The following is a 27811-nucleotide window of genomic DNA, read 5'->3' on the forward strand; positions in this document are numbered from 1 at the left end:
TCTTTACAATTCTCTCCACGACGGGAGTGTGCAATGGTTGCTCCTGGAACGTTTCTCTCTCGGCTCCTAGATTAAGGGCCTGAGAGTGGTCCGGCTCCTGGACCTGAGTACTAGCAGATGGTCTCCCAGAAGTAAGCTTTCCTGGTCTTGCCATTTCTCAAAAATACCGACAACTACTAACAACAATATGCTACAGAGAATATCGATCTAAGGTTGCTTTTTTGAAAATTGCAAAAACTACCCAGAATAACAACAAACACCAACAAATAGCTTCCTGGAAGTAGTTTAAACAATCTCCTGAGACTACTCAACAATGTAGTAGAACACAAATGCAATATTCAAACTAGAGCAAAAACGATTAAAACTAATAGCTCACACAAACGTGGCCTAAATCAACAAAACAGGGCTCACACCAATGTGGCCTAAAATAACAAGCACACCCAAACGTGGCTTAAATAAACAACATTCATACTTATGGAAGAGGTTGGTTGGTTGGGTTCTTACAAGTTGAATAAAAGGACTCTTTCAAGAGCTTGTTGATGAAGGTGAATCCAGGGGCACCGAGACTTAAGGATGTTTGAGCCCTCCTTCTAACGCCAAATGATAACTCCTGGTGGTGGGGCCGCTTCCTCGACGTCGTGCATGGATCCTTCACCGCTGTATAGGTGTAGTTGTGGCGGGGTTCCTACAAAATAACACTGGAAGGGGGGTTTGGGTCCCGCGGCGCCTCCGGTGTGAGAGTAAGAACTCGCTTATGGGGAAGATGAAGATAGATATGAATGAAGGTGGTTGTGTGTGTATATGAGTGTGAGAGAGTGATTAACCCTAAAACCTTAAGGATAGGGTTTTGGGGTTGGTACCTTTAAATCGTGGCCCTTGGTTCTGGGAGCGGAGGACACCTGGCTGGAGTGGATGCTATACACGTGTTAGTGCGGGACTGGCTGAGGAATGTTCTGAGGATCCTCTGATATGTGCCCTGATTATTCCCATGATTGATGTGTGACAGTTGTCCCCCTCATGTGATTGGGCCAGTGTCTCACGTACTGGGATTTATCAAGGTTAGGCTTGCGGGATTACGCAGGTCAGGACTGGTAGTATTTAGGACTAGTCCTTCCAGGAGCTGTGTGGAGTTAGGAGTCCCCGACTAGTCCTTCCAGGAGTTGTATAAGGTTAGAAGTCTAGAATTAGTCCTTCCAGGAGTTGCATGGAGTTATAGGTCCCGGACTAGTCCTTCCAGGAGCTATATGTACTATCAGTTAGAGACTGTGACACAATCAGAGGCAATGAGGAAGCGTTATTGTTATCTGAGCCACTTTACTTTAACTACCACATTTCAGGTAGTTACCACAACACACCATATTTTTTAATCTTGTAATCTACATTTAATTACAATTTTTAGATCATTGAATTTATTTAGAATCCATGCCAAAAATGAACATAAAAGATAGAAATCGAATCGAAGTAACGTACGCAGTAATGGTTTTAGGTAAAAATTGAGTTTACTCGATCCATGCACGCCCCATCTTAATTGGCAAAAGAAAGAAGGATCTGATTTGTATATTCGACTTGTATTTTCAATTGGTCTTTGAGCTAGGGTTGTACAAATAAACCGTTCAACCGCATCCAACTGCTCAACCGCTCGCAACCGAACCGCATTTGCGGATAATCGCGAAACGCGGGTTGGTTGTGGATTTAAATTTTAAAAACCGCTCATTTGCGGTTTGGATGCGGTTTTAAATTCTTAAAAATCGCAAAATCGCAACCGCAACCGCAATCGCAATCGCAACTCGAAACATATATTTATAATAAAATATATTTCCAAAAATGTAGTTGATATCATATAAATTAATAAGTATACACATTTATCAATTAATCTTAGGTTAATGTTAAGACTTCATTCATCAAATTCACAATCATTATAAGATATATAACCAAACAAATGCAAAATATAATCAACATGTAATTTTTTTTATCATTTTTTTTTCTCTCGCCTCCACGTTTTTGTATGTTTTTAATATCCTTACTTCACACGGAGCATTAGTTTATATTTTATTTTTGAATGTAATTTATCACGTAACTTAAACTTCAATTTATTAATATTCCAAATTTATTTTTTTGCAAATTATTAATTATTTTAAAATAAGTGGTTGAACCGCAAACCGAACCGCAAACCGATCCGTAATAACCGCAAATTCGCAACCGCAAATGACGCGGTTAACCGCAACCGCATCAACCGCATGACAATTTTTTAAAACCGTTCTTCGCGGTTTGGTTCGACTTTTACCCCAAAACCGATCCAATCCGAACCGCGTACACCCCTACTTTGAGCTGATCATTTTAAATTTGCACAATTTGTGTCAGTATGATGATGATAATCATGATTTTAGTGCTTCCTTGTTAATGATCTAGCTTCTAGTAATAGATTGTTTGACTGGACTGTATTGGTACAGAGTGCCTCGTTGACTTGAATAATTATTGTGTCTTTACGTAGCTCCCAGCGTGTCTGATTTACTAATTAAGAGTTTATACAACATTTCTTAAGCCATTTCTTAAGTTCATCAAAAAATTACATCACAGAAAAGTAGATTTAATCTATTTTAATATATAATTTTAATGTGTAATTTTTGGTCAAAAATTGGTCAATTTGATTTATATAAAAGGATATGTGATAACTAAAATGGGATGGAGAGAGTATTTGTTTAGATAGTATAATATGTTATACGTGTACACTTACTTTTGAATTCGCCCGTATGTACACTTACTTTTGAATTCGCCTGTCTCTATTTTTATATTGGACCAAATTTCAATGCAGAAATCAAGGCGTATTGTTATAGACTGAACCAAATGAACTAAAAATCCAGATGAAAGATATCTATTAAAACATAATTAACTCTTCTAAATCCATCTATTTATAATCAGGTGATGATTATCTTTCTACAAGTAAATTTAGATTATTACTTAAGATCATTATATAAAATTTAAATGTCACCAATTACTAGAATAATTTATATATATAGGTAAATTTAGTGGGTATCATTAATATATCGATAGAGGCTACTACTATTATAAGCACTTCCCTTGTCCCACGATGCTACTCGTAGGCAACTAACTGATTACAACATTACTGCTCTCACTGTCGTTAGTAATCAGTCGCATACAGCTTCTGCTAGCTACAATGCCATTGCTGATCCTCTTGAAACCACCCCCTGCCCGTACTCTTGTCCTTCCACAGTGTTACACAATCTACCTTTTGACAGTTACATAATTCTGTTCATGAATTACCTCTTTAATTTCTACATAATATCTTGAGGATCAAATGCCAAAGATGTGAATACTCGAGAGGTCAACAGTAGTATACAGTGGACCAAAAATATACTTTAAAAAAGCGTGCTTGGATCTCTTTGTGTTTCCATATATGTTTCACCTTGTTTAGCTTACATGTTTATCTTTTGTATCCGGCTACTGTGACTGATACAGAACTGGAAAATAATGAATTCTAATAACTTTTGGAGTTGATGTGATGATCTGGTTAGTTTATTTAATCCCAAAATCATCTATTTATTTGTTCTCTTTTATTATATTTTGCAGCATCATCGTCGTTGTTGTGGCCGAACTTTATGTGCTGAACACTCATCAACTCAAATGGTACTCTCCCTCCCTATCCGCCCCCTCCACCCATCTCTCCCCCTCCCTCTCTACGCATGTGGGTGTCGTCGTGTTTGTTGTAACTACTTTCATATCTTTGTTTCAACTGCTATTTTTCAGGCCACAATTTGGTCTTACAAATTCTGGTTAGAGTTTGTTCTGATTGTTATAATGATTGTTATGAATTAACAATAATATATATATATTTATTAGAGTTGAATTCGAACCTAATTCTTGGTTATTAGTTACTTGTTTCCTAAATAAGGGCGTGGCTTAGAAAATATATGTATTTCTTTTTTTAGGCCTTTAAAATTTGAATGGATTGAAGTATTCAGTTGCGTAGTTTCTGGGATACCAACTTGTGCAACGCCTCTTAAATCTGGTTAGCTATGTGCACTGGATTTGCTCCAATATTAGATGAGTGTATATATTCAGTTAATGAGAAGCTAACAGCCTTGACTTTTATTATTAAGAATATTTCCCGTTGCTTCCTTGCTGTGCAGGATAATTGGATTTGTCAAGTTTAATGCCTTCAAATTAGAAGCTCTTCCCACATATGTGCTTACTTGAAGCACCGGTGCTGGAAAGAAAGATAGAAGAGAAATTTGACAGCAAGAATTTAGGAGACGATAAGAAAATCGACCGAGAAGAATTCAGAACATATTAGAACTTGATGGTATCTAGTAATGGGAACTTTGTTAGAACTTTGTTTATTTTTGGTTTAATTAGAAATTTAATCAATTATTATGATTTTTGAAAGCAAACTTTGTTTATATTGGTCGACTTGGAACTTTGTATTAAGCTGAATTTGAACTATGTATTATGCTGAATTTGAACTATGTATTATGCTGAATTTGAACTTTGATTTGAAAATGTTACTAAAAGAATTTAACCATTTTACATTCTTGTGTTATAATAGATAATATGGTGTTGCAAAAGAGTCTATTCCAACATATTTTTTGGTGTTAAAGGGTTAGGTGTGTTGCAACAGAACTGCAGTTACATCTTCAACTTGTTACCATAGAAATAGAAAATGTAAGTATAGGTACTCTATTATAATACATTGAAAGATGTTACCAAAATTTCAAAAAGTGTAACCGTAGACCCCTATTGTAGCAGGGGAAAATCTAACACCCACTTATTTTCAAAAAGTGTAACCATAGCCAAATATTTTGCTTTAGGTAACATTTTTTGGCCATTTTAACATTTTTTTTGGTGTTGCTACAGGTCAAATATGGTGTAGTGTATAGTTGTGCGAAAAACTAGTGCTTGGATCTATTATTGAGTATAGTTTGTTTATAAATTATATTTTTATGATTAGATCGGGAGCCGCAAGTTTAGAGGTTCGTTTGCAAATTTTATTAGGATTTAAGTTTGCGATATTCGAGGTACGGATTCCGTCCCCTTTTTATTCGGCGCAATTCCTCTTATAAATTAAATATTTTTGATTTATTCAGTTCCATATTTCATTCGTTCTGTTAATATTGTTTGATCGTTTTGATTTCCGAAAATTGTTTTAAAAATTGATTTGGAAAGTTTTAAACATCGGCTTATGCGGTTTTCAAAAATTATTTATGACACCCTCTGTTTTGGAAAATGAAGTACGTGTGACAAGTGATTTTAAAATTTTGCAAGAATATTTTATTTGAACCCTTAGAGATATAGGGTATACCGAGTTAACTAGCTGTAGGGGTAGTACAACCGTGTCATTGCGGCACCAGTGACATGACACTTCCGTGACAGTGTGATTGGTTACGTCGTATCATTCTGTTAGCTCTTAGGAGGAGTTTTTTGTTATTTGATATTTGTTCAGGATGTGTGGGTGCACCCAGAGTTTGATTTGTGATTTGATTTATGGTGACGTTGTATATGTCGTACACGTTAACCATTCTGTTGCATGCATTAGGTACTCTATGATGTGTGTATTTATATTTGTTCTGATCTCGGTATGAAATATCATAACCCCTCGTTGTTTTCAGCCATGCTTATTTTTTTAAAATTATTGTTTATTATAAACTGTAAATATTCATTTCTAATTTTCAGTTTTATAAATTGTGTTCCAAATCTGTACTGGGCGTTTGACTCATGTCGTATTCTTTTTCTGGCAGGTGCTTAGGGGATTGAGACTGTGTGATGGAGAGTTACCCCATTTGACTTAATTATTTATAGATTTCAGCATTTATATTATTGGTTTAGAAAGTTTGAATATTTAATATTATTTTTAGAGATTTTTTTAGACTGTTTAGTTATTATTTAGAAATATATTAGTGCTTTATTTTTCGGTTTATGTATTATAAGTAAAATCTCCTTTTATTACTAAAAAGGGGGTGTTACAATAATGTAATTTTTATTACTTCAGTAATAAAATAATTAATTATAAACACAATTTTTTATATTATTATGCTAAGAAGTGAAAAATTATGGCAAATGTCTAATATTGGTGCATCCAATTGAAGGGTTTTTAGCACATAAACGCAGCGAAAACGTAAATTTAATCTTAAAAAAAAACTGAAACCCTCCGCAGGATCCATGCGAAAAAATAATATTTAATTCGTAGTTCAGTATGTTTACCTTAAGAAGCTTTACGTTAATGGAAGATGGAGGTCTTTAATAGCGATCCAAGAACGATGAACGGAGATCCTTAGCAGCTGCTCCTCAAGTGTGAAGCACTCCGCCGGTATCCACCAAGAGATCAATGTAATGGAGGAGGAAGAGGTTGAGAGAATTAGGGTTTTGTAAATCTTTTTGGTTGAGGCAAAAATAGGGTTTATAATAGTATATTTATAGGCAAAATTTTCAGCTGAAAATTGTCCCATAAAATATTATTATTATTAACCCTTTATTATTCTCACTAATAATTATAACACCTTTTAATTATTAATCCTTTTTCTAAACTCTTTAGAAATATTTCTCTCACTTGATTTAATTTCCAAAAATTAAATTCTTAATTAATAATATTAAGAACCTTTTCTTAATTAATTTATAATCAATTAAATCTCATTTAATCAATTATTAAATTTGCCAATTAATTATTTATTTCATAAATAAATAATTATCAGCCATTATTAATTAATTCCTCCACCATTAAATCATTTTCTTTTATGGTGTGACCCTGTAGGTTCAATATTAAGCCGGTAGTAGAAATAAATAATAATAAAACTATATTATCATTATTTATATAAATTCTCTAATTCATTAAATATGATTAATAAATTAATCATATTTATTCTACATCGTGAGGGATACTTCTCAGCATATCGCGACTATCCGGATAATACGAATTCACTGCTTAGAATACCAAGAACTTATTCAGTGAGTAGTTACCGTATAATTAATTCCTTCTACCCTGCAATGTCACGATTAAATACAAGGCATGGAACTTGTGTCAAGCCTATCTTATTTAATCACTTGCTTTCACATTCACCATGCTTAGTTCTATTTAATGTAAATTAGAAACTCCTTTCTAATTTCATTCACTCTGGACAGAGATTCCTGAACTAGCATAAGTGGATCAGAATTGAACATTCTCTTCCTTCACTGGAAGGGGTAGATCCTTTATTGATCATACACTATCTTCGTGTACAAATTCCTATACCCAGTAGAGCCCTTATAATTGTCCCTTGAGACTAAGAACTAAACCAAAGCATAGTTCAGTGTACACAAGATGACTACCTCAAGTCTAAGAATACTTGTACAACTATCACTATGTGAACAACTGCTGACACGTGAGTGAACTCCATCAGTTGTTTAGCTGTGTGAGTCATGTTCAGTGATCTTATTTTATAATAAGCACCTACATACTAGCTATAGTGTCACCACACAAATGTCTATGAGAACAGACATCCTTCATAATGAAGCAAGCATAGTATGTACCGATCTTCGCGGATTATTAATTACCAGTTAGTAATCCTACGACCAGGAACTATTTAAGTTTAGAGTTATCATCTTTTAGGTCTCATTATTATGATCTCATCACAATCCATAAAAAGCTTTACTCTAAACTGTGGTATATCTTATTTAAACATTTAAATAGATAGAGCCCGCAATAAAAACAAAACAAGTCTTTTATTAATATCAATGAAATCAAAACAGATTACATAAAAGTTATTCCTAAATCCTCATACATGATTGGACTTAGGACATATCTCTTTCAATCTCCCACTTGTACTAAAGTCAATTACTCTGGTATCTAATACCCATCTTGTCTTTATGACGATCAAAGTGACTCTGAGAAAGTGGCTTTGTGAGTGGGTCTGCTACGTTGTTATGTGTGTCAACTCTCTCGACGTTGACATCTCCTCTTTCAACAATCTGAATTGCACCACCATTCAGAGTAAACACGTACCTTGACATGGATTTGCTATCACTTTCTGATTGAAAACTAGAGTCAGTATAACCCTCTATTTTCAACTAAGATTCACCACCAAAAACAAGAAAAATGTCCTGAGTCCTTCGCAAGTACTTAAGGATGTTTTTCACTGCTTTCCAGTGGTCTTCACCTGTATTGGACTGATATATGCTCGTCACACTAATTGAATAAGCAACATCAGGCCTTGTACACAACATCGCGTACATGATAAATCCTATTGCTGAAGTATAAGGAATCTTACTCATACGCTCTCTTTCCTCAGGTGTCTTAGGAGACATTTTTTCGGAAAGGGACACTCCATGGCTCATCGGTATGAGACCTCTTTTGGAGTTTTCCATGCTAAACCTTTTAAGCACTTTCTGAATGTATGTACCCTGGGTAAGACCTATCATTCTTCTAAATCTATCTCTATAGATCTTCATACCGAGAATGTAGGATGATTCTCCCAAGTCCTTCATGGTGAATTTCTTTGATAGCCATACTTTGACTGATTGTAGCATCGGTATATCATTTCCTATAAGAAGTATGTCATCCACATACAATACAAGAAATGTTACCGCGCTCCCACTAACCTTCTTATAGACACATGGTTCATCTATGTTTTTGATAAAACCAAACTCTTTGATTGTCTCATCAAAACGGATGTTCCATCTACGAGAAGCTTGCCTTAAACCATATATGGTTCGCAACAGCTTACAAACTAGGTGTTCATTTCCCTTGGAAAGAAAACCCTCTGGTTGTGTCATATACACTTCCTCCTCAAGTTCCCCATTGAGGAAGGCCGTTTTCACGTCCATTTGCCAGATCTCACAGTCGTAGTAAGCAGCAATCGCAAGCAAAATCCGAATTGATTTTAACAGGGCTACAGGCGAAAAAGTTTCATCAAAGTCAATCCCTTGCCTTTGTTTGAATCCTTTTGCCACGAGCCTGGCCTTATAGGACTCCACCTGGCCATCTGCTCCAATCTTTCTTTTGTATACCCAATTGCACCCAATAGGCTTAACACCTTCAGGCACCTCAAACAGAGTCCATACTTGGTTGGTATACATAGATTTCATTTCGGATTTCATGGCACTATGTCATTTCTCTGAGTCAACACTACTCATAGCCTCATTATAGGTCACAGGTTTCTCATCATCAATGATTGACAACTCATTGTCATTCTCAATGACAAAGCCATAATACCTCTCAGGTTGGCGAGACACTCTTCCTGTCCTACGAACTCCATCAGCTGACACGTGAGTGAACTTCATCAGTTGTTCAGCTGTGTGAGTCATGTTCAGTGAACTTATTCTATAATAAGCACCTACATACTAGCTATAGTGTCACCACACAAATGTCTATGAGAACAGACATCCTTCATAATGAAGCAAGCATAGTATGTACCGATCTTTGCGGATTATTAATTACCAGTTAGTAATAGTACGACCAGGAACTATTTAAGTTTAGAGTTATCATCTTTTAGGTCTCATTATTATGATCTCATCACAATCCATAAAAAGTTTTACTCTAAACTGTGGTATATCTTATTTAAACATTTAAATAGATAGAGCCCGCAATAAAAACAAAACAAGTATTTTATTAATATCAATGAAATCAAAACAGATTACATAAAAGTTATTCCTAAATCCCCATACATGATTGGACTTAGGACATATCTCTTTCACCAATGATATTGACTAAAATAATTTGTTAGAATGACATAAAATAGAGATTACATAAAATTTGCTCAATATGTTAGCTAATTTAGTCCGTTGGAGTTGGTTATAGCAATTTAGTATATTTTTAAGAATAATATGTTATTATTTCAAGTTATTATTAAAAATATAACGCATTATTTTGATTTGCTAATTAGATAATATATAATTCACTTCAGTTCAATAAATATAGACCGTGAAATTGATTAAAATTTTAGTTAAGAGGAATTTATCATTGAAGTGGATTTTTTTACATATTATACAATATATTTATTTATAATATTTTTAACATAATTTTAGTTAAAGAATTGTTATGCCTGTTGCTCTAATCAAGGATCACATCCGTGTATATTCTAACCCTTGTGGTCGTCAACATGAGTTGCTATATATAGGTGCTTGGAAATAAGTTTGGGGTGATTTGTTTACTTCTTATCAAGGATCACATCCGTGTATATTCTAACCCTTGTGGTCGTCAACATGAGTTGCTATATATGGGTGCTTGGAAATAAGTTAGGGGTGATTTGTTTACTTCTTAATAAGGCTTAACGTGACTTATTTTAATGATTAAAATGATAAGATTGTTTGATTTGAGTTACCTGCCTTCTTAAGCATTACGTTTAGACCCGTAAAAATGGGTTTGGATTCGAAAAACCGAACCAAAATTCTAAGGCTGTCAAAAAAATTTGAAAAATCCGATATTCGTCCGAAAAATCCGCATCCGTATCCGAGAAAAAGCGGATATTATCCGTATCCGAATCCGGGATATTCGAATCTGAAACTAGATACATATATGATATTTAAATTATATAAATATATAATTATATATAATTTAAAATTTATTTTTTTAGTTTATAGTGTGTAAATGTATTAAATAATACGTTTATACAAATTTTATATAATTGTACACATACTTTATACATATATAAATATATTATTTGTATTTAATCGTAGAAAATGTTCTATAATCATCGTCAAAACGGCAGGGGCAACAAAAAATTCAAAAAATCTGATATTCGTCCGAAATATCCTCATTCGTATCCGAAAAAACGGATATTATCCGTATCCGAATTAAAGCGGATATTATCCGTATTCGAATCCGATGATTGCGGATGCGGATACGGATATAGGCATATCCGTATCCGAATTATCCGTTTGACAACCTTACAAAATTCATGAAACCGAGATTCAATACGAGATCTGAATTATACAATCCGATAATTATCCGAAAACCGATTTAAACCGATCTGAAAAATATCCAAACCAAAAATCTAACCGAAATTAATCTGAAATACAAGATTCGATTATAATTTGGAACCGATTAAAATCGAATAATATATTACCAGAACTGAATATGACCCGAAATAAGCAAAACTTGTACTTAATAATTTTATGTTTATGTAATCATATTCTTTTGTAAAAGTACATTATATTACATTAAAAATACTAAATTAAATAAAAAAAATATTTTTTAAATCTCAAAAATTAAAAAAATAAATAAGTTATGATCCGAAAATATCCGAACCGAATTTAATCCGAGCAGAATTTTGTTCATCTTAATCCGAATTTTATCCAATTTTAATCCGAATTAAACGTGAACCGAATCACATCTGATCTGATCTGAATGGTTTTCAAATATATCATAATCCGAAAATGGATCTGATCCGAAAACCGAACCGATTATCCGAATTGTCTAGTCTAATTACGTTTTGTCTTAATCGTTGAGTTATACATATCAAGCCTAATCATTAAGAAACTTCGTTTACTACTCTTTTTTTTATTATTATTAGTTAAAATAAACAACCAAGACATACTTACATGTGTTTTTTATTCTCTAAATTTTTCGTTAAAGGAATCATGAAATATATTTCTTTGAAAATAGTATTATTTAAATATGATCTAGTTTTAGTATAAAGTTGATTAATTTTATAAAAATTGTATTTTTTTTTCAAAATTAAGTGATTTCTAATAAATGCAAATTATTTCAGATATTAATTATGACTTTGCAATGTATGACTTTGTAATGTATTGATAAAAATATACCTATTTTACCTAAATAATTTGTATTATATCATCTATTAATAAAAAAATGCACCATTCAGATATTTTATTATGTATCAAATAATATTATTCATTAAGTATTCAGATTGATAATTCATTCAGATATTCTAATGATTAAGGCTCTGTTTGGAATTGCTGTTAAAAATTGTTGTGCTGTTAGAAAAAGTGCTGCTGGAAAAAGTGCTGTTGTAAAAATCAGATGACTGTTTGGTAATTTTTTTGATTCGTATATGTTTTGATGCAAAAAAATAAAAAAAATGATGCTTTTGGTAAGTTTTGATGGTGAAATCAGCATCTGCTTCCCGCAACAGCTGAAAATCAGCTTTTTCTAAAAGCATGGGGGGACTTGCTTTCTCTAACAGCAGCTTTTAAGCCAAAAGCACTTTTCAGAAAAGCAGCTTTTAAATTTTACCAAACAGTTTTTTAACTGCTTTTCAGCGAAAAGCTGCTATTGCTGTCTGCAACAGCAATACCAAACACACCCTAAGAAAGTTATATTCACAACATTCCTCGGCTACCGGGGTACCACAACTTATACGAACGCCTATTTTTTCACTAGCATTATGAGCCGTAAGAATTATTTTTTTAAAATGGATCATAGGAACCACTGATGTTTGTTTCGGGAAAATCACGTCTATGTGTTTGTTCAATTGGAAGATAGTTTTTTTTTCTTTTGCCTGAGGAATATAATTTTTTAAAATTTTAAATATTATATTTGTTTCATATCAGATTCTAAATTTATTTTTTTCAAATGACTTATTAGAGGGATAAAGCAATACCTATCTATATCTATAATATAGCCGAAATGGGGTATAATTTGTAGTTTGATTAACCCTTAATTTTGGTTATCCCTTTTCTATCACGACCGCCGGATTTCTTCATCAAATAATCAGAGCCGTTAGATCAAAATACTAAAAAAAATACACTCCACAAGTTCTCATGTTCGAATCCTGTCAACAACAAATATTTATATTACTATTTATAAATATACATATAAGTTCTCAGGTTTGAATCACATTAATAACAAACATCTATATTATTTATAAAGATACATATAAGTTTTCATATTCGAATCTCACTCACCAACAATAAACATTTACATTATCATATACGAATAAGATCTCATCAATCATATACTATTTATACTATTTGAACCTAACTTGAAATTATAACTATATAATCATTATATATTATTTAATTATTTATATTGAATTTTAATAAAATTATATAAAAAAAATTAAAATATATAAATTCTAACCAAGGAAGCTAATTATACTGTAACGCCCCCAAATCCGGGGTCAGAGGATTTGGTCGTCACTATGAAACCTCAATCCAAATTAACCTGTTTAATCAATAAAATAAATGCCAGCGGAAGATATTTATCATAAATGACCCCAACTAATCCAAGATCTTTTAAGGTTACAGTTCTAGAAACAAGATATCCAAATTCCACAAATAAATTTTTCACTTTCTTTTAAAACTCTTTTCAATAAATTCCAATTTAAAACTAAACCCACTAGTATAACTTCGAAATGAAGTATACTAGGCCCAAATAAAATACACAACTATAATATAATATAATATAATATAAACAACTTTACACAATAAAACTTACACTAGCCCGCAAACCCTGGATCAACCACCTTCCAAAAGCTTCTTCTTTGCTTCCTCGAATTACGCAGCTAAACAGCGCAAGCTAATCCTCACTGGAGGTTAAATTTAAAAACAGGCAAGTATGAGCGGAAGAAATGCTCAGCAAGATCATTATAGTAAATATAGGGCCGTTTGATATAAAACCGACATCTGCATTAGAGCAGAACATTTTTAAAATCATAGTTGCTGAATCATAAAATTTGTTAAAGAATCGGATAATTATTTCTCACTGTATTCAAAACTCTTTTTGATATTTTCGAGCGAAATGCTTCAGCAATACTTTGAATCTTGACGAGAATAAAACTCGTAAAACAGTGTTTACGGAAATATCGTAAACAATTCTAACATGAAACAATGATTCTGGATTGAATCGTAAACTTTACTCAAAACTGAACTCTTGAAATTAATACTTATTTTGTTATCATATCAAATTAGATATCACTACGAACTTTGATGCTCACAACATCCCATACTGAAGTCAACACCAATCATCGGTACTAATGCCACCTTTGATATTTAACAACAAACTAAGTATTCTCAAAATAAGAAACTGAATCAAAACCACATTTCATCTTTTATCCGAAAACAAAATACTTAATAAATCATTCCTTGTAAGATGTCAAAAGCAATATAATAATTTAGATTGGAATCCTCGAACGACGGTGTGTTGCCGCCGGTGATCAGCCGCGGAGCAACACCGGTATGCCGAAGCATACCCAACTAAACAAATGGGGCACCCAAGGCACATATTGGCCTATTGGTATTATATCCTATATAATACCTAACTCTCGGCTGGACCGCCACCGCGGCCTCTTACGCAACCATCCAATCTTAAAACGTTTTATTGAGAGGGGTCATAATACTCGACACCCTTAAAAACTTTTATTCCCCCATTTACTTGGGCAGGAATACTCGCAAAACCAACTCATTTTTCTCAAAACCCAAAACATTTATAAATTCATTCATTTAGTAAGTAAAATCACTTGGCTATTCTGAACATAGAAGAGAAGAAGAGTACTTGCATGATAAACATTTAACTCAGTGATATGTAAAACATTTATCTATTACGAACTGAATAGGGAAAGCAATGCTTGCATGATAAGATTTAAAATAAATATCACTTGAACAATAAGTGATGATAGGGATACTTGTATAATATGATTTGAAATAAATATCACTTGAACGATAAGTGAAGTCAGGGGTACTTGCCTTCGGGTTTTTAGCAGTTAGTCACACTCGCAAAACCGCATATATTCTGACATTCTGTCTCAAAATATCACCGTCTTTATTTTCAACATTTTACTGATATGCTGCTCTTGCGATTGCTAGAATCCAGATACCCAATACCATTCCATCTCATTCTTTATCCAACGTCTTGTCCTGATCAACTCGAAAGATCCGCATCTATAATTAAAATATAGAACTTTAATTGTCTAATCGATAACCACTCGACGAACTACGCGTCAAAAGCCTATCGTCTACCCATACGATAGCCTACACATAAATATAACAGACAAATACAGGACTCTTGATCCGCATATGCACATAATTCACATAGCATATAAGCACATAACTCACATATCACATAATTCATATCACATAAGACTCGGTTCATCAGAAGGTTCGACTCGATACGTTTAAAACTGAAATCGGGTCAATAACATGATTTTTCGATCAACACTCGACTCAGAATGACTTGTAAAACAAGCGATCTTTCGAAACAAAAGAATTTGGGTCTCGAAAGTATTTTTAATGAAAGCGGAATATTTTTCTGAGTCTAGAGGCGTTCGTTTCGTATTAAACGAACGAACGGTTTATTTATTATGAATAAAATAAGAATAAATAATTTAATAATATTTATCGGGCTTTAAAATATTATTAAAGCTCGAAACTATTTTTCGGAAATTTTAAATCTTAAGAAATAATTAACTCTAATTAAATAATCAATTAAAATTCATTAACTAAATAATTTGGATTTATTTTCGAATAATAATAAAAATAATAACCTTCAGAACTAAAAATAATATTTTCTTGGAAATCGGACAGCACCTTCTCTATTTCTCGGACTGCCAGTCGATATCATATCGACACAACCAACAACAATCAACACAATAAATTATATTTACGCGTATTAACACTCCAGAAATGAATAACACGGTCAAAAATGACTTCTACAACCACTTCTAAAAATTACGAAATAAATATATAAACACTAACATGCTATAATATACCCAAAATATAAAAGCAGAATCTCGGAATCCTTACCCAAAAGAAATTATGGTCACCCCAAGGACAATATCTGATGTCCGAAAAATATCTTCAGAAAAATCCGAAATTAATATCCATAGATTTACATACGCTGACATGCCATGTGGAGTAATCACCGCCTCCAAACTCTTTTTCTATTCCCCGAAAATAAATTAAAACGGAAAATATGCTCCGCAAATTTTCTTCTCAGAACCTCGCAATATATATACATATGCGTAGGTATCGAAGCGCTGATTGTTTATATATATAATAATTGAAATTTGTATAAACGGTTTAGAAAATATGAATTTTTTAAATATTTGGTGTGTATAAATATACACGCACAGAAAAAAAAAAGGTAAAAAGAAAGGGGAACAGGGGAGCACGGGGGAAAGGTGGAGGAGGAGGAGGGTGAAGGTGAAAACATGAGAGTTGAGGGAGAAGAGATCGAGAGACAAGCAGAGAGTGTTGTGTCGTGTGAGAGTGTTTTGTTTTGTTTTTTTTTTTTTAACTAACAATCAACACGTATAAAATAAATATTCCACCCCCAGATTAAATAGCCACGTAGCAAAAAGGATGTGTATGGTTTCCTGTAGCCCGGTTTTGTCCCGCATTTTATATTTTATCGAACCATGTTGCGCATAAAACAAATTTATAAAATTATGAAAACAGTCTTAAAATTTTCTAAAAACCCCGAAACTAATAAAATAAAATTTTCATAATTTTTAAAGCATTTTTGACTTGCGCGCTATACCCGCATTACACAATTAATGAACCGAGCTGCACTTGAAACAAATTCAGAAAATTACGAAAATAGTCTTAAAATATTACAAATATCCCGAAGTTTATAAAAACATAAATTTCGTAATTTTAGAACAATTTTTGAAACGCAATTTATACCCGCTTTTATCAATTAAACGAAACAACGCGCGGGTGAAATTAATCCTAAAAATTCCCAAAATAATTTTAAAATTCTCAGAATATTCCAAACTTAAATAAATATGAGTTTCGTAATTTTTGAAGAATTTTGGAATTAAATACGGATTTTACAAATAAATGAAATCAGAAAATCATACAGGGCTAAATAATTGATGAAATATTGATTTCTAAATTTTATAAAATCCCAAAAATAATTATTGTAATTATAAGTCATAAATATATTTTTAAAGATAATTTAAATATTTATGAAATTAGATTTTCAATAAAATCTCTTATAAAGACAAAAACAAAACGATAGACTCAGTAATTAATAATACAAATAATCCTCAATCACAACTGAGTCCCACACAACTAATATTACATACAACACATAGCAGACAGAATATCCATCCAATCCCTAATATTACTAAACGAACTCAATTTACCGATATCAATAAAATGATGGATTTTTAAATAAACTTTTGAAATTAATACATTTAAGGAAATATTTTCAGATATTAACAAGAATCGATATAACACTCAACAATTAGCACATTACCATTTAATTAACACAAACTCGTCAAATAGGAATAAAATATCCACCATTTTATTCCTTCTAAATCAGAAAATCACATAAACATATTCAAATATTAATAATAATAATTCTGAAAATACGGGATATCACATATACTATAATAGCCGGAATGTGTATAATTTGTAGTTTGGTTAACCCCTCATTTTGGTTATCCCTTGCCATCACGACCGTTGGATCTTCTTCATTAAATAATCAGAGCCGTTAGATCCAAATACTAAAAAAATACATTCCACAAGTTCTGAGGTTCAAATCCCGTCAACAACAAATATTTATATTAGTATTTATAAAGATACATTTAAGTTCTCATGTTCGAATCCTGTTAACAATAAACATTTATATTATTTATAAAGATATATAAATAAGTTTTCAGATTCGAATCTCACTCACTAACAACAAACATCTACATTATTATATATGAATAAGATCTCATCAATCATATACTATTTGTACTATTTGAACCTAACTTGAAATTATAATTATATATTCATTATTTAGTATTTAATTATTTATATAGAATTTTAATAAAATTATATAAAAAAAATTAAAATATATAAATTCTAACCAAGGAAGCTAATTATACTATAATAGCCGGAATGTGTATAATTTGTAGTTTGGTTAACCCCTCATTTTGGTTATCCCTTGCCATCACGACCGTTGGATCTTCTTCATTAAATAATCAGAGCCGTTAGATCCAAATACTAAAAAAATAAACTCCACAAGTTCTGAGGTTCAAATCCCGTCAACAACAAATATTTATATTAGTATTTATAAAGATACATTTAAGTTCTCAGGTTCGAATCCTGTTAACAATAAACATTTATATTATTTATAAAGATATATAAATAAGTTTTCAGATTCGAATCTCACTCACTAACAACAAACATCTACATTATTATATATGAATAAGATCTCATCAATCATATACTATTTGTCCTATTTGAACCTACTTGAAATTATAATTATATATTCATTATTTAGTATTTAATTATTTATATAGAATTTTAATAAAATTATATGAAATAGAATTAAAAATATATAAATATTAACCAAGACCTGTGCATCCCACGGGTTGTAAGCTAGTTAGTATTAGAGGTAGAGATATTCAAAAAATCCGAATCCCGAAATCAGATATAATGTGATCCGAAAATAGCCCAAAAAGCCCGATTCGGAAAAAAAAACCCGGCTCGGTTCGGCCCGGCCCGCGGGCCTTAAATGGGCCTTCTTTTTTTTCGAAAATCCGGCCCAGCCCAAAGCCTAAAACGGGCCTTATATTTCTTAGGAAGCCCGGCCCGACCCGATTCTTTTTAAAAAAACCGGATTTTTTAAAATCCGGATAAAACCCGACCCGATTGGCTTTTTGTGCATCTCTAAAGATGAGTATAATTATATTCTTTACTCCAACAAAACAATTATGAATATAATAATTGATTATAATTCTTGAATAATCATTCAATATATATTTACAAAATATACATGAGATTGAAAATTTTGAATAATCATAATCGTATCCCATATTTAATAACATAAAACAAACATGGCTATAAGAAATATAAATTAGCACTTCAAGTTTGGATTCATTATGCACCTCTTTACATAATTTTATTGAATTGAGTAGGGGTAAAACCGGAAATTCAGCAAAAAATAAATTAATCAATCTTTTAAAATAATGTTAAAAATTAAATTTTGATACAACATTGTAAGTTTTTAATTTTTTAAATGATAATGGTAATTTTAGTTTTGATTTCATTTTATATTATTAATGCTAGTATTTTGTAATTCTACATAAAAATATTTTAACAATTAATTTTGATTATATAATTAAATTTAATTAAGCAGAGTAATTTTTTTTTGAAATTGATATTAAAAAATGAAAATAAAATATAAAATTAATTTGAAAATAAAAAAAAATTATTTTATAGTTGATATAAAATAAGATACAATTTTTAATAATATTTGAACAAGTTAAATTTTATTTTGATTAAGTATATTGTTGAATTTCCGGTTTTACCCCTGCCCAATTTAACAAAATTCTGGAAAGGAGTGTATAATGAATCATAAATTTAAAATATAAGGGTGCAAACTAAATTTCTCATAATTGTGATACAAATTTATTTTTGAATATAATAGTAGGATATAAAGTGCAATAAACCCAAAATAGAAGAAATCAATCAAGACTTTTGTTTCGGGCTTCTTGAAAAGACACGTGGTCCATTTTCGTACTTTAAAAATGTTCAAATTAAGTTTAGATCCTCAAATTTTAGAATAATTATGATGGAGTTCCTATTTTTTAAATAAGCAAAATCATGAAGGAATTTAAATAAATTCAAAGTTATTTCTTTTTCTCATTTATCAAATAGATACAAACTTTTATTGGAATATGATCCGTCAAACTCAAACATATTGTCTACTTCTTCTAATAGGACCAGAATATATCATACTTTTATTTAAATTTCTTAGAGAGTGTTCGACACGTATTTTAAGGTGCATATAAAGTACAGTTCTGTAATTTTTTTTTATAATTTTATTTTTCTGAATAAAAATTAAAACATTCAACTTTTATTCAGAAAAGAAAAATTATAAAAATAAGTTACATAATTATACTTTTTATACAACTTAAAATACGTGTCGAACACTTCCTAAAAATTATAAACAATTGGAAGGGACTTACATAATTTGACCATCAAATAAATCAAGTACGTTCCAGAAAACATGGTGCATTAGCACCTTATAAATCATGTGGTAATCAAGTTTTAAACGCGATATTAGTTACTTTTAAGCTGCCTGAAACGACTTCAATGAAATAAATAATACTAAAAATCGCACTTGACTTTAGCACAATTAGCTACTTTTCGACCTAATAATTTCATACCATTTATTTTTCTAACGAGTTCACTTTTGGCTGCTTCATAAAAGAATCTTAACGAGAGAGAAATTTTTATTTTTTTTCACTTTGCAAATAATATTCCATATATTCTGCCATATTTTCTTGCAAAATTAATAAAACTCTCTAATTTTATAATATAATATATATAAAGGAAACCCCCCACGAGCTCCACAATCGTTCAAATCATATTTATCTATTTTTCCAGAATTTTTCTATTTTAATTCAATAAAATTAAATTTCCTTATTTACATTCGAATAAATAGGGAGGACAATAAATAAAAGTCAATCCTATTTAGAATTAAAATCGACTTTCAATATTTTTTATCTATTTTAATTCAATGAAATTATTTTTTTTAATTTATATTGAAATAATAAGGAGGACAATAAATATTTAAAAATCAATTCTATTTAGAATTAAATATCTTCTTTCAATATTTTTATCTTTTTCTTTATCTTTATATATATAAAAAAAAAGTTCCGGGAGCTCTTCCCTGATTTAAATATTAAAAATTAATTTTTTTTTATTAAGATCCTAAATTTTAGGAGTGAAAATAATCTTATTACATATTCAAAATAGAATAGATATTTAAAATTTATGAAAAAAGGGAACTCTATGTAATCTTAGTGATCTTCTTTAATCCTATATATACCCATATTTAACCCACAAAATATTGCATCGGCAAAACCCCTGCCTATATACGAGGTTAAAAATCAATGAATTGTATCAAAACCTTTATCCTTAATGTTAGTCAGCTACTTTTTTTTGTTTATTCCCATAAATTTTCTCGTTCTCACTTTTTGATTTTAACAATGCTTAGTTAACATGTCTTATTTCAAAAAAATTTAATATGTTTGTATAGTTCATGTGTTCTTTTTTTTTTATTCATCTATCCAAATTACATATTTTTATAACAAAAAGATTTGATCACTTTAAAAATATATAGAATACTAACTAAAAAGATATAAATTCTAGAATAGTGTGGCAAATCTTAATAATATTGTCATAAGAAAATTAGATTTTTTTTACAATGTCAATAACTCTAGTGAAATTTTTATTTTCATATCTCAATTTTTTAAATAAAAGTAAACTACTGTTAATTTTAATAATAGTAGATTGGCCACCACTATTTATAAATTGACATATTTTAACTTTTTTTATCATCGATTATTTTATATATACATATAAAAAAATTAAAAGATGAACAAAAATGTTAAATAATTTCAACTGAAATGTTAATAAAACTGTAGCTAAATAGTTTCATATCGTCTTGCATGAAAAATTCAACAAAAAATTATTTACTTCTAATGTTTTCAAAATTTAAGATGATAAATTGGGTACAAACTTTCACTGTTTGCAACACTTTTGTAATATTTATCATCATACAATGTTCTTGTATAATAATTTTATGTCTTTTTAATTTTAAAAAGAGAAAGCAAATTTCTAATATGGAAGTAAAATTTTTATCAGGGTCATTGATATTGACAGAATTTGAATACATTTTTTATGAAAATATTATTGTTACATAATGTTTAGTTAATATTTTAAGCTCTTTTTTATTTTAAAGTAGCCCGGTTATTTTAATATAAAAATATGTGATTTGAACAACTAAATATATATATAAAAAATACAGTACAAGAGGGTATGATAAATATAGAATAAGATATGTTAATCATGGTTAAGCAAAACTAAGATTAAAAAGTGAAAATATAAGAGTTAATACTTTCTATGGGAATAAACAAAAAAGTAGCTGACTGGTATTAAGTGTCATTGAAAAATGTAAATGTATACTTCTTAGTGTGAGAAAAACCGTTTTTTTTTTTTGAAACTGGTTTTTTTATAGATTACTCAAATAAGCGTTCTCATACAAGTTGCTCCAACACAGAATGTGGAGGAGTTATAAAATCAATAAAGCAACTAACATTACAAGGCACTCTAGCAACTAAATGAGCTACCTTGTTTGCTTGCTTTTTAGCAAATGAAAGCGTAACATCCTTACGAGATTTCAACATATTACAACATTCACGAAACACTATTCCGGCCTCTAAGTAATTTTCTGATTCCTTGTTGATTGCCTGGACCGTGATGAGGGAGTCACTTTCTATGTCCACATTCTGTAATCCCAACTCATTAATCCACCCAATAGCTTCCTGAACAGCACTAGCTTCCGCTTCGACCACAGGTACCTCACCCGCATATTTGTGCGTCTTAGCACGCATGAAGTTCCCCATATGATCTCTAAGAACAAGCCCACAAGAGTACCACTGAGATCCTTCAACCACATGAGCATCCACATTTACTTTCAATCGACCTACAGTTGGAGGTTGCCATGTTAGTCTTACCTTCTTCTCGGTATTCACAACAGTTCTGAGGCGATCTAGTTTCAACTGTTGGTTGTCCCTCCATTGTTTGACCTGTAGAATACCCCATTGCATAGCCAACTGTGTCGTTAAGGTCTTGGAATGCCATACCTTCAAATTCCTTGCTGACCAAATTCCCCAGAGTATTGTTGCTATCTGAGCTAACCTATCAAGAGGTTCTACTGCCAGCTTTTAAAGTAACCATTCCGAGCAAGAAAAGATCTGCGAGTTGTCAAATCCCAAGCCTAGTTCATTCCAACAACCTACTGCAAAGCTGTACTCAAGGAATATATGTCGGAGATGTTCAACGTCAACTCCACAAACCGGGCATAAGATAGGAATATTGACTCCTTTCCATCTCAACAATATACGAACAGGGATATAGTTTCTACAAATCCTCCATAGAAACATTTTTATTTTCTGCGGAACCTGAATCTGCCATATCCTACCCCAACCTTTGATCTCTTCGATTTCTTTTCCCCTACCAAAATGCTGTTGCCAGAACTTGTAACCCGATTTTGCGCTGTATTTCCCATCCAACGAATAGCTCCAAGTTATACGATCTTGAACCCGACTTCTAGGGACAGGTATAACTAAAATACATTTAGCATCATTACTTGAGAACAAGTTATTTACCTTTGTTGCATCCCACTCACTGCTGCCAGGAATAAAAAGATCACAAACTTTCAACTCACTCATCAAATGGCGATACTGCACATCTATCTTGAAGTCCTCCTTGCCCCTCAACCAATCATCCGTTCCTACCTTAATTTCTTTACCATCCCCCACCACATACCTAAAGCCATCTATGAGAGTCTCTTTAGCTTGCCACAACCCGGACCAAACAAAGCTAACACCCCCTCCTCGACTCGCCGCAAACAGGCTAGTATCCGGATAATATCTAGCCTTAAAGACCCGAGCTACCAGAGAACAAGGATTATTCAAAAGATTCCAACACTGCTTACCGAGAAGTGCGATGTTCAAGCCTTGAAGATCACGAAAAGCTAAACCACCACTCTCTTTAGCCATACTCATATTGGTCCAAGAAGCCCATTTTATGCCTTTCCCGTTATTATTTTGAGAGCCCCACCAATAGCTATTCATCATTTTTTCAAGGTCATTACATAATGTTTTTGGGAGCATAAAGCACGACATAGCGTAAGAGGTAATAGCTTGAGCCACTGTACGAAGTAATATAGCTTTACCTGCCTTTGACAGGCACTTTGCACTCCACCCCTGTATTTTGTTCCACAACCGATCCTTTAAATAGTTGAACACCATCTTTTTCGAACGACCTATTAAGGACGGCAGCCCTAGATACTTGCCTGAACTCAGATCATTGTATACTCCCACAATATTCTTCAGCTCTTCCTGTTTGTCCAGCCGTACATTAGAGATGAAATAGATCCCAGATTTTTGGAGATTAATGGCCTGTCCTGACTGTAATTCGTACCTTTGAAGAATTGATTTTATTGTCATCATCTCCTCTGCTGTAGCTTTGCAAAAAAGGAAGTTGTCGTCCGCAAAAAGTAAATGAGATACGGCCGGAGATTGAGGACAGATTTTGCAACCATTTATACTGCCTTCCTCAGCTGCTTTACTCAACATGCGTGAGAGACCCTCCACACAGAACAAGAATAAATACGGAGATAACGGATCTCCTTGACGAAGTTCCCTGGACGGATTAATGGGGCCAAGCTGTGAGCCATTGAAACTAATAGAATATGTCACCGTTGTAACACAGAGACGTATCCAAGCAATCCATTTATTGTCAAACCCTAGCTTCCTCATTTGATGAAATAAAAAACCTCAATCCGCTCTATCATAAGCTTTACTAACGTCCAACTTGAGGGCGGCCTCTCCTTCAGCTCTTTTTTTCTTTTGCTTCATGTAGTGCAACAATTCAAAAGCTACCAATACATTGTCCGTGATATTTCTACCAGGGACGAAAGCCGATTGATTATCAGTAATGATGTCAGGCAAAATGCCTTTTAACCGGTTAGCTAGGACCTTGGCTAAAACCTTATATAGCACATTACAAAGTGCTATGGGTCGCAGATCTTTCATATCATCCGCATTGTCTTTTTTGGGGATTAAAACAATATTTGTATGATTTAAATCAAGAGGAAATGCCAACTCGTTCATCCACTGTTTACAGCACTGGAAGACATCATTTCCAAATAAGCCCCAGAAGTGTTGATAGAATGCAGGATTAAGTCCATCTGGACCAGCACTCTTATCCGGGTGCATTTGCTTGATAGCAGCTGAAAGTTCTTCCATGTTAAGCTCCTCTATAAGGCTACGATTCTGAACATCTGTTATAACCACCTCACTTGTTTCCATCACATTCCTTTGAATATCCTCTTCCCCTCCAAAAATCTTCTTGAAATACTTAATCACAATCTCACACATCTCCTCGTGCTCCCTGATTTCTTCCCTACTATCATTCTTGAAACTTGACTTTTCTTACGCCTACTAGTGGCATAAACGTGGAAATATTTTGAGTTCGAGTCACCATCCTGTAGCCAAAACGATTTGGCCCGTTGTTGCCAATATAACTCTTCATTAAGCATCAAATCATCCAGAATTTTCTTCTCTGTAAAGTACTTACCCGTCTTGTCATCATCTGCACAGTCCTCATACTTTAAAACTTGCTTCTTCTGCTCAATAATTTTCTGTCGAAACTTATTAAAGAATCTTCTCCCCCATTTATTCATAAAAGATGATAGCTCTAGAAGCTTAGGAAGAAAGTGACTTGGTTTTAAGTGCTTCCAGTAAGCTGCAACTTCCTCGTGGAATTTTTGTTCCCTTAACCAAACGTTCTCAAAACGAAACCTGAATTTTTTCTTAGCATGCTCAGTGTTATACATGTCCAGTTGGATTGGGTCATGATCCGAGTAGACACAATGATGCACTGTCAGTTTACACAAAGGAAACAGGTTCCACCAATCACCAGAAGCAAACGCCCTATCTATTCTCCCTCGCACCCAGTCACGAGTGCTTCTACTCTTCTCCCAGGTGAAGCTACCTCCCATAAGATCCAACTCTATTAGGACACATGATTCAATGGTTTGTTTAAACCCATCTAATAGTACCTGAGGATGATCATGAGGTCCTTTCCTGTCCTCGATATTTATCATATCATTGAAGTCGCCCATCACTATCCATGGAAGATCAGACTTACCAGATAGTTGTTTCAGCAGGTCCCAAGATGCTTTTCTACGAGCACGTTCTGGAAAACCATAAAACCCTGTCATCCTCCATTCTGAGCCATTAGCGTTTGTTATACTAACATCGATAAAGTTATTCCCAGAACCAATCACCGTACACTTCACACTATTCTTCCAAATTAGAGCAAGACCCCCTCCTCTACCAATGTTATCCACTACCCATTGATTATCATACCCTAGCTTGCCACGTAACTTCTCAATTCTCTCCTTATTAGAAAGTGTTTCCATCAGAAAAACTATACTGGGATCATAGGACTTGACAACGTCCCTAAGAGCACGAACTGCACGGGAATTCCCCAGTCCCCTGCAGTTCCAACTTATAGCATTCATAACGTTCGGCTAGCTTGCTGAGCAAGCTTAGCCAGTTCAGAGTTGTTTGATGCTGCACAATCCAATTCAGAAAGTACTACATCTTTATTTTTATTAGTAAACCCAAGCCCACCAGGAGTGTCCATAGTTTCATAGCTTTCTGGGTCACCCCTCATTCTTTTTCGTTCCGTAATTTGGAGCCCATCCAGCTCCTCAATATCCGGCCCATCTAATTCATTCGAATTTGAATTTTCCCTCCTAGATCCTCCAGCTTGTCTATCTATAATTAAGGGATTATTATTATCCCTTAAATCATGCTTCTCTTGCCTGCTGAAATCTCCTACAATCATGCTATTACCACCTTTCTCGCTACTGACTTCCCCTGATTTCGGAAATGAGCTGTACCGCCCCTGACGCGCCTCCCACCCTTTGTCATCCTCCTCCCTCAACCACCGACTTTTCGCCGGACCTCCATTCCTTCTAGGTGCGGCTCTTAGCCAGCTTCCCCATTCTTTGTTGACTTCATTATTAGCACCATTGAGAAACTTGCGACAATACCTTTCTGTATGAGTTAACAAGCCACACGTAAAACATAATTCACCGAGCCTTTCATACTTACAAGAGACCATGCCTTCCCCACCATTCTTCTTCATCAGTTTCTTCCGGCGCTTTAGAGGTTTCCTGACATCCAATCTTACCTTAATGCGCATAAACTCTCTCCATATTCCAGAGTTGTTTTTGCTGTCATACTCCAAGAATTCACCCATAAAATTCTCCAATTGCTTGCCTACTCCCTCTGACATGAACCCAGTTGGAAGATCGAAAATCTGCACCCACATGTTGACATGCCATAGTGGAACATTTACTAGATCCTCACCATTCGGAATCTCAGCCATCACCAACATGGCATTATCAAAGGACCACGTCCCTCCTTTCAGGACCCAATTCATGTCCTCCTTATGATAAAATTGAAATAGAAAAATCCCAGGTTCTAACTCCTTAATGTTGATCCCCATAGCCGGTCTCCAAACGTCGGCCATTTTAGTCTTCATAGCATTGATATTAATATGTTTCTCCGTTAAGAATCTCCCTACCATACACAGAGATCATATTTATTTGTCTCCTCTATAACCTCATCCCCAAAGACAAACGCAGAATTCTCCTCATCATCTACCTCTAGCCCATTAAATTGATCGTTTAAATCATTGTAACGAGCCATAATAACGAAGCTCTCACGATTCACACTCTAGATTTAAGCATGAACGAAGAGAAAACAAAACTCTCACTCAGAAGGGAGAGAAAACAGGTCGGTCAAATCATTTTAAGTTTTGCATAATTCGATTCTTGTTTATCACTAAAATTTGTTAGAAAAAATATTTAATTGTAAAATATGTAAGACAAGTTAGTCAGGAGAAAAACCGTTATTAAAATCAATTCCTTCGAGAGTATGATGTTAGAATTGCTCATCTAGCTTATTGATCATTATAATCTTTCTTAGAAAGAGATTGGAGGAGCATACTAAGTGTAGCACTCATGGAAGCCAAATAAAAAAAAATTGAGAACTTTCTACGTACAAGCTTTGCACACATTTTCGAATGTAGAATTGTACTTCTATCGATTATAATGAACAGCAACGGTATTCAATCAGAATTCATATATTCATAATATATTTCATTAATATATAAATATACAGTCACATTGTAGTTTTGCAAATTACTTTGACGGGAGGGCGAATCAAACTAAATCTTATTTAAATTTTAATAATTTTTTCATTAGTATTGTGTTTGACGGGAAGGCGACACAAACTAAATTTTATCTAAATTTTTATAATTTATTTATTAGAATTAT

The 27811-nt window shown here is 32.9% G+C and overlaps 1 protein-coding gene and 1 long non-coding RNA gene across 2 annotated transcripts; one reads left to right on the plus strand and one right to left on the minus strand.

Annotated features, from left to right (window-relative positions):
• Window positions 1–3059: 3059 nt before the first annotated feature.
• Window positions 3060–4488, plus strand: LOC141720158 (uncharacterized). The gene is made up of 3 exons (XR_012574221.1): window positions 3060–3645; window positions 3948–4027; window positions 4149–4488. It is a non-coding gene; the product is annotated as an uncharacterized LOC141720158 (long non-coding RNA).
• Window positions 4489–24820: 20332 nt separating this feature from the next.
• LOC141683479 (uncharacterized) lies at window positions 24821–25984 on the minus strand. The gene has a single exon (XM_074488251.1). It carries the CDS (start codon window positions 25982–25984, stop codon window positions 24821–24823), a length of 1164 nt encoding a protein of 387 aa, XP_074344352.1.
• Between the last annotated feature and the right edge of the window lie 1827 nt (window positions 25985–27811).

This window comes from Apium graveolens, chromosome 1 (genome assembly GCF_009905375.1).
Source record: "Apium graveolens cultivar Ventura chromosome 1, ASM990537v1, whole genome shotgun sequence".
NCBI lineage: Eukaryota > Viridiplantae > Streptophyta > Magnoliopsida > Apiales > Apiaceae > Apium > Apium graveolens.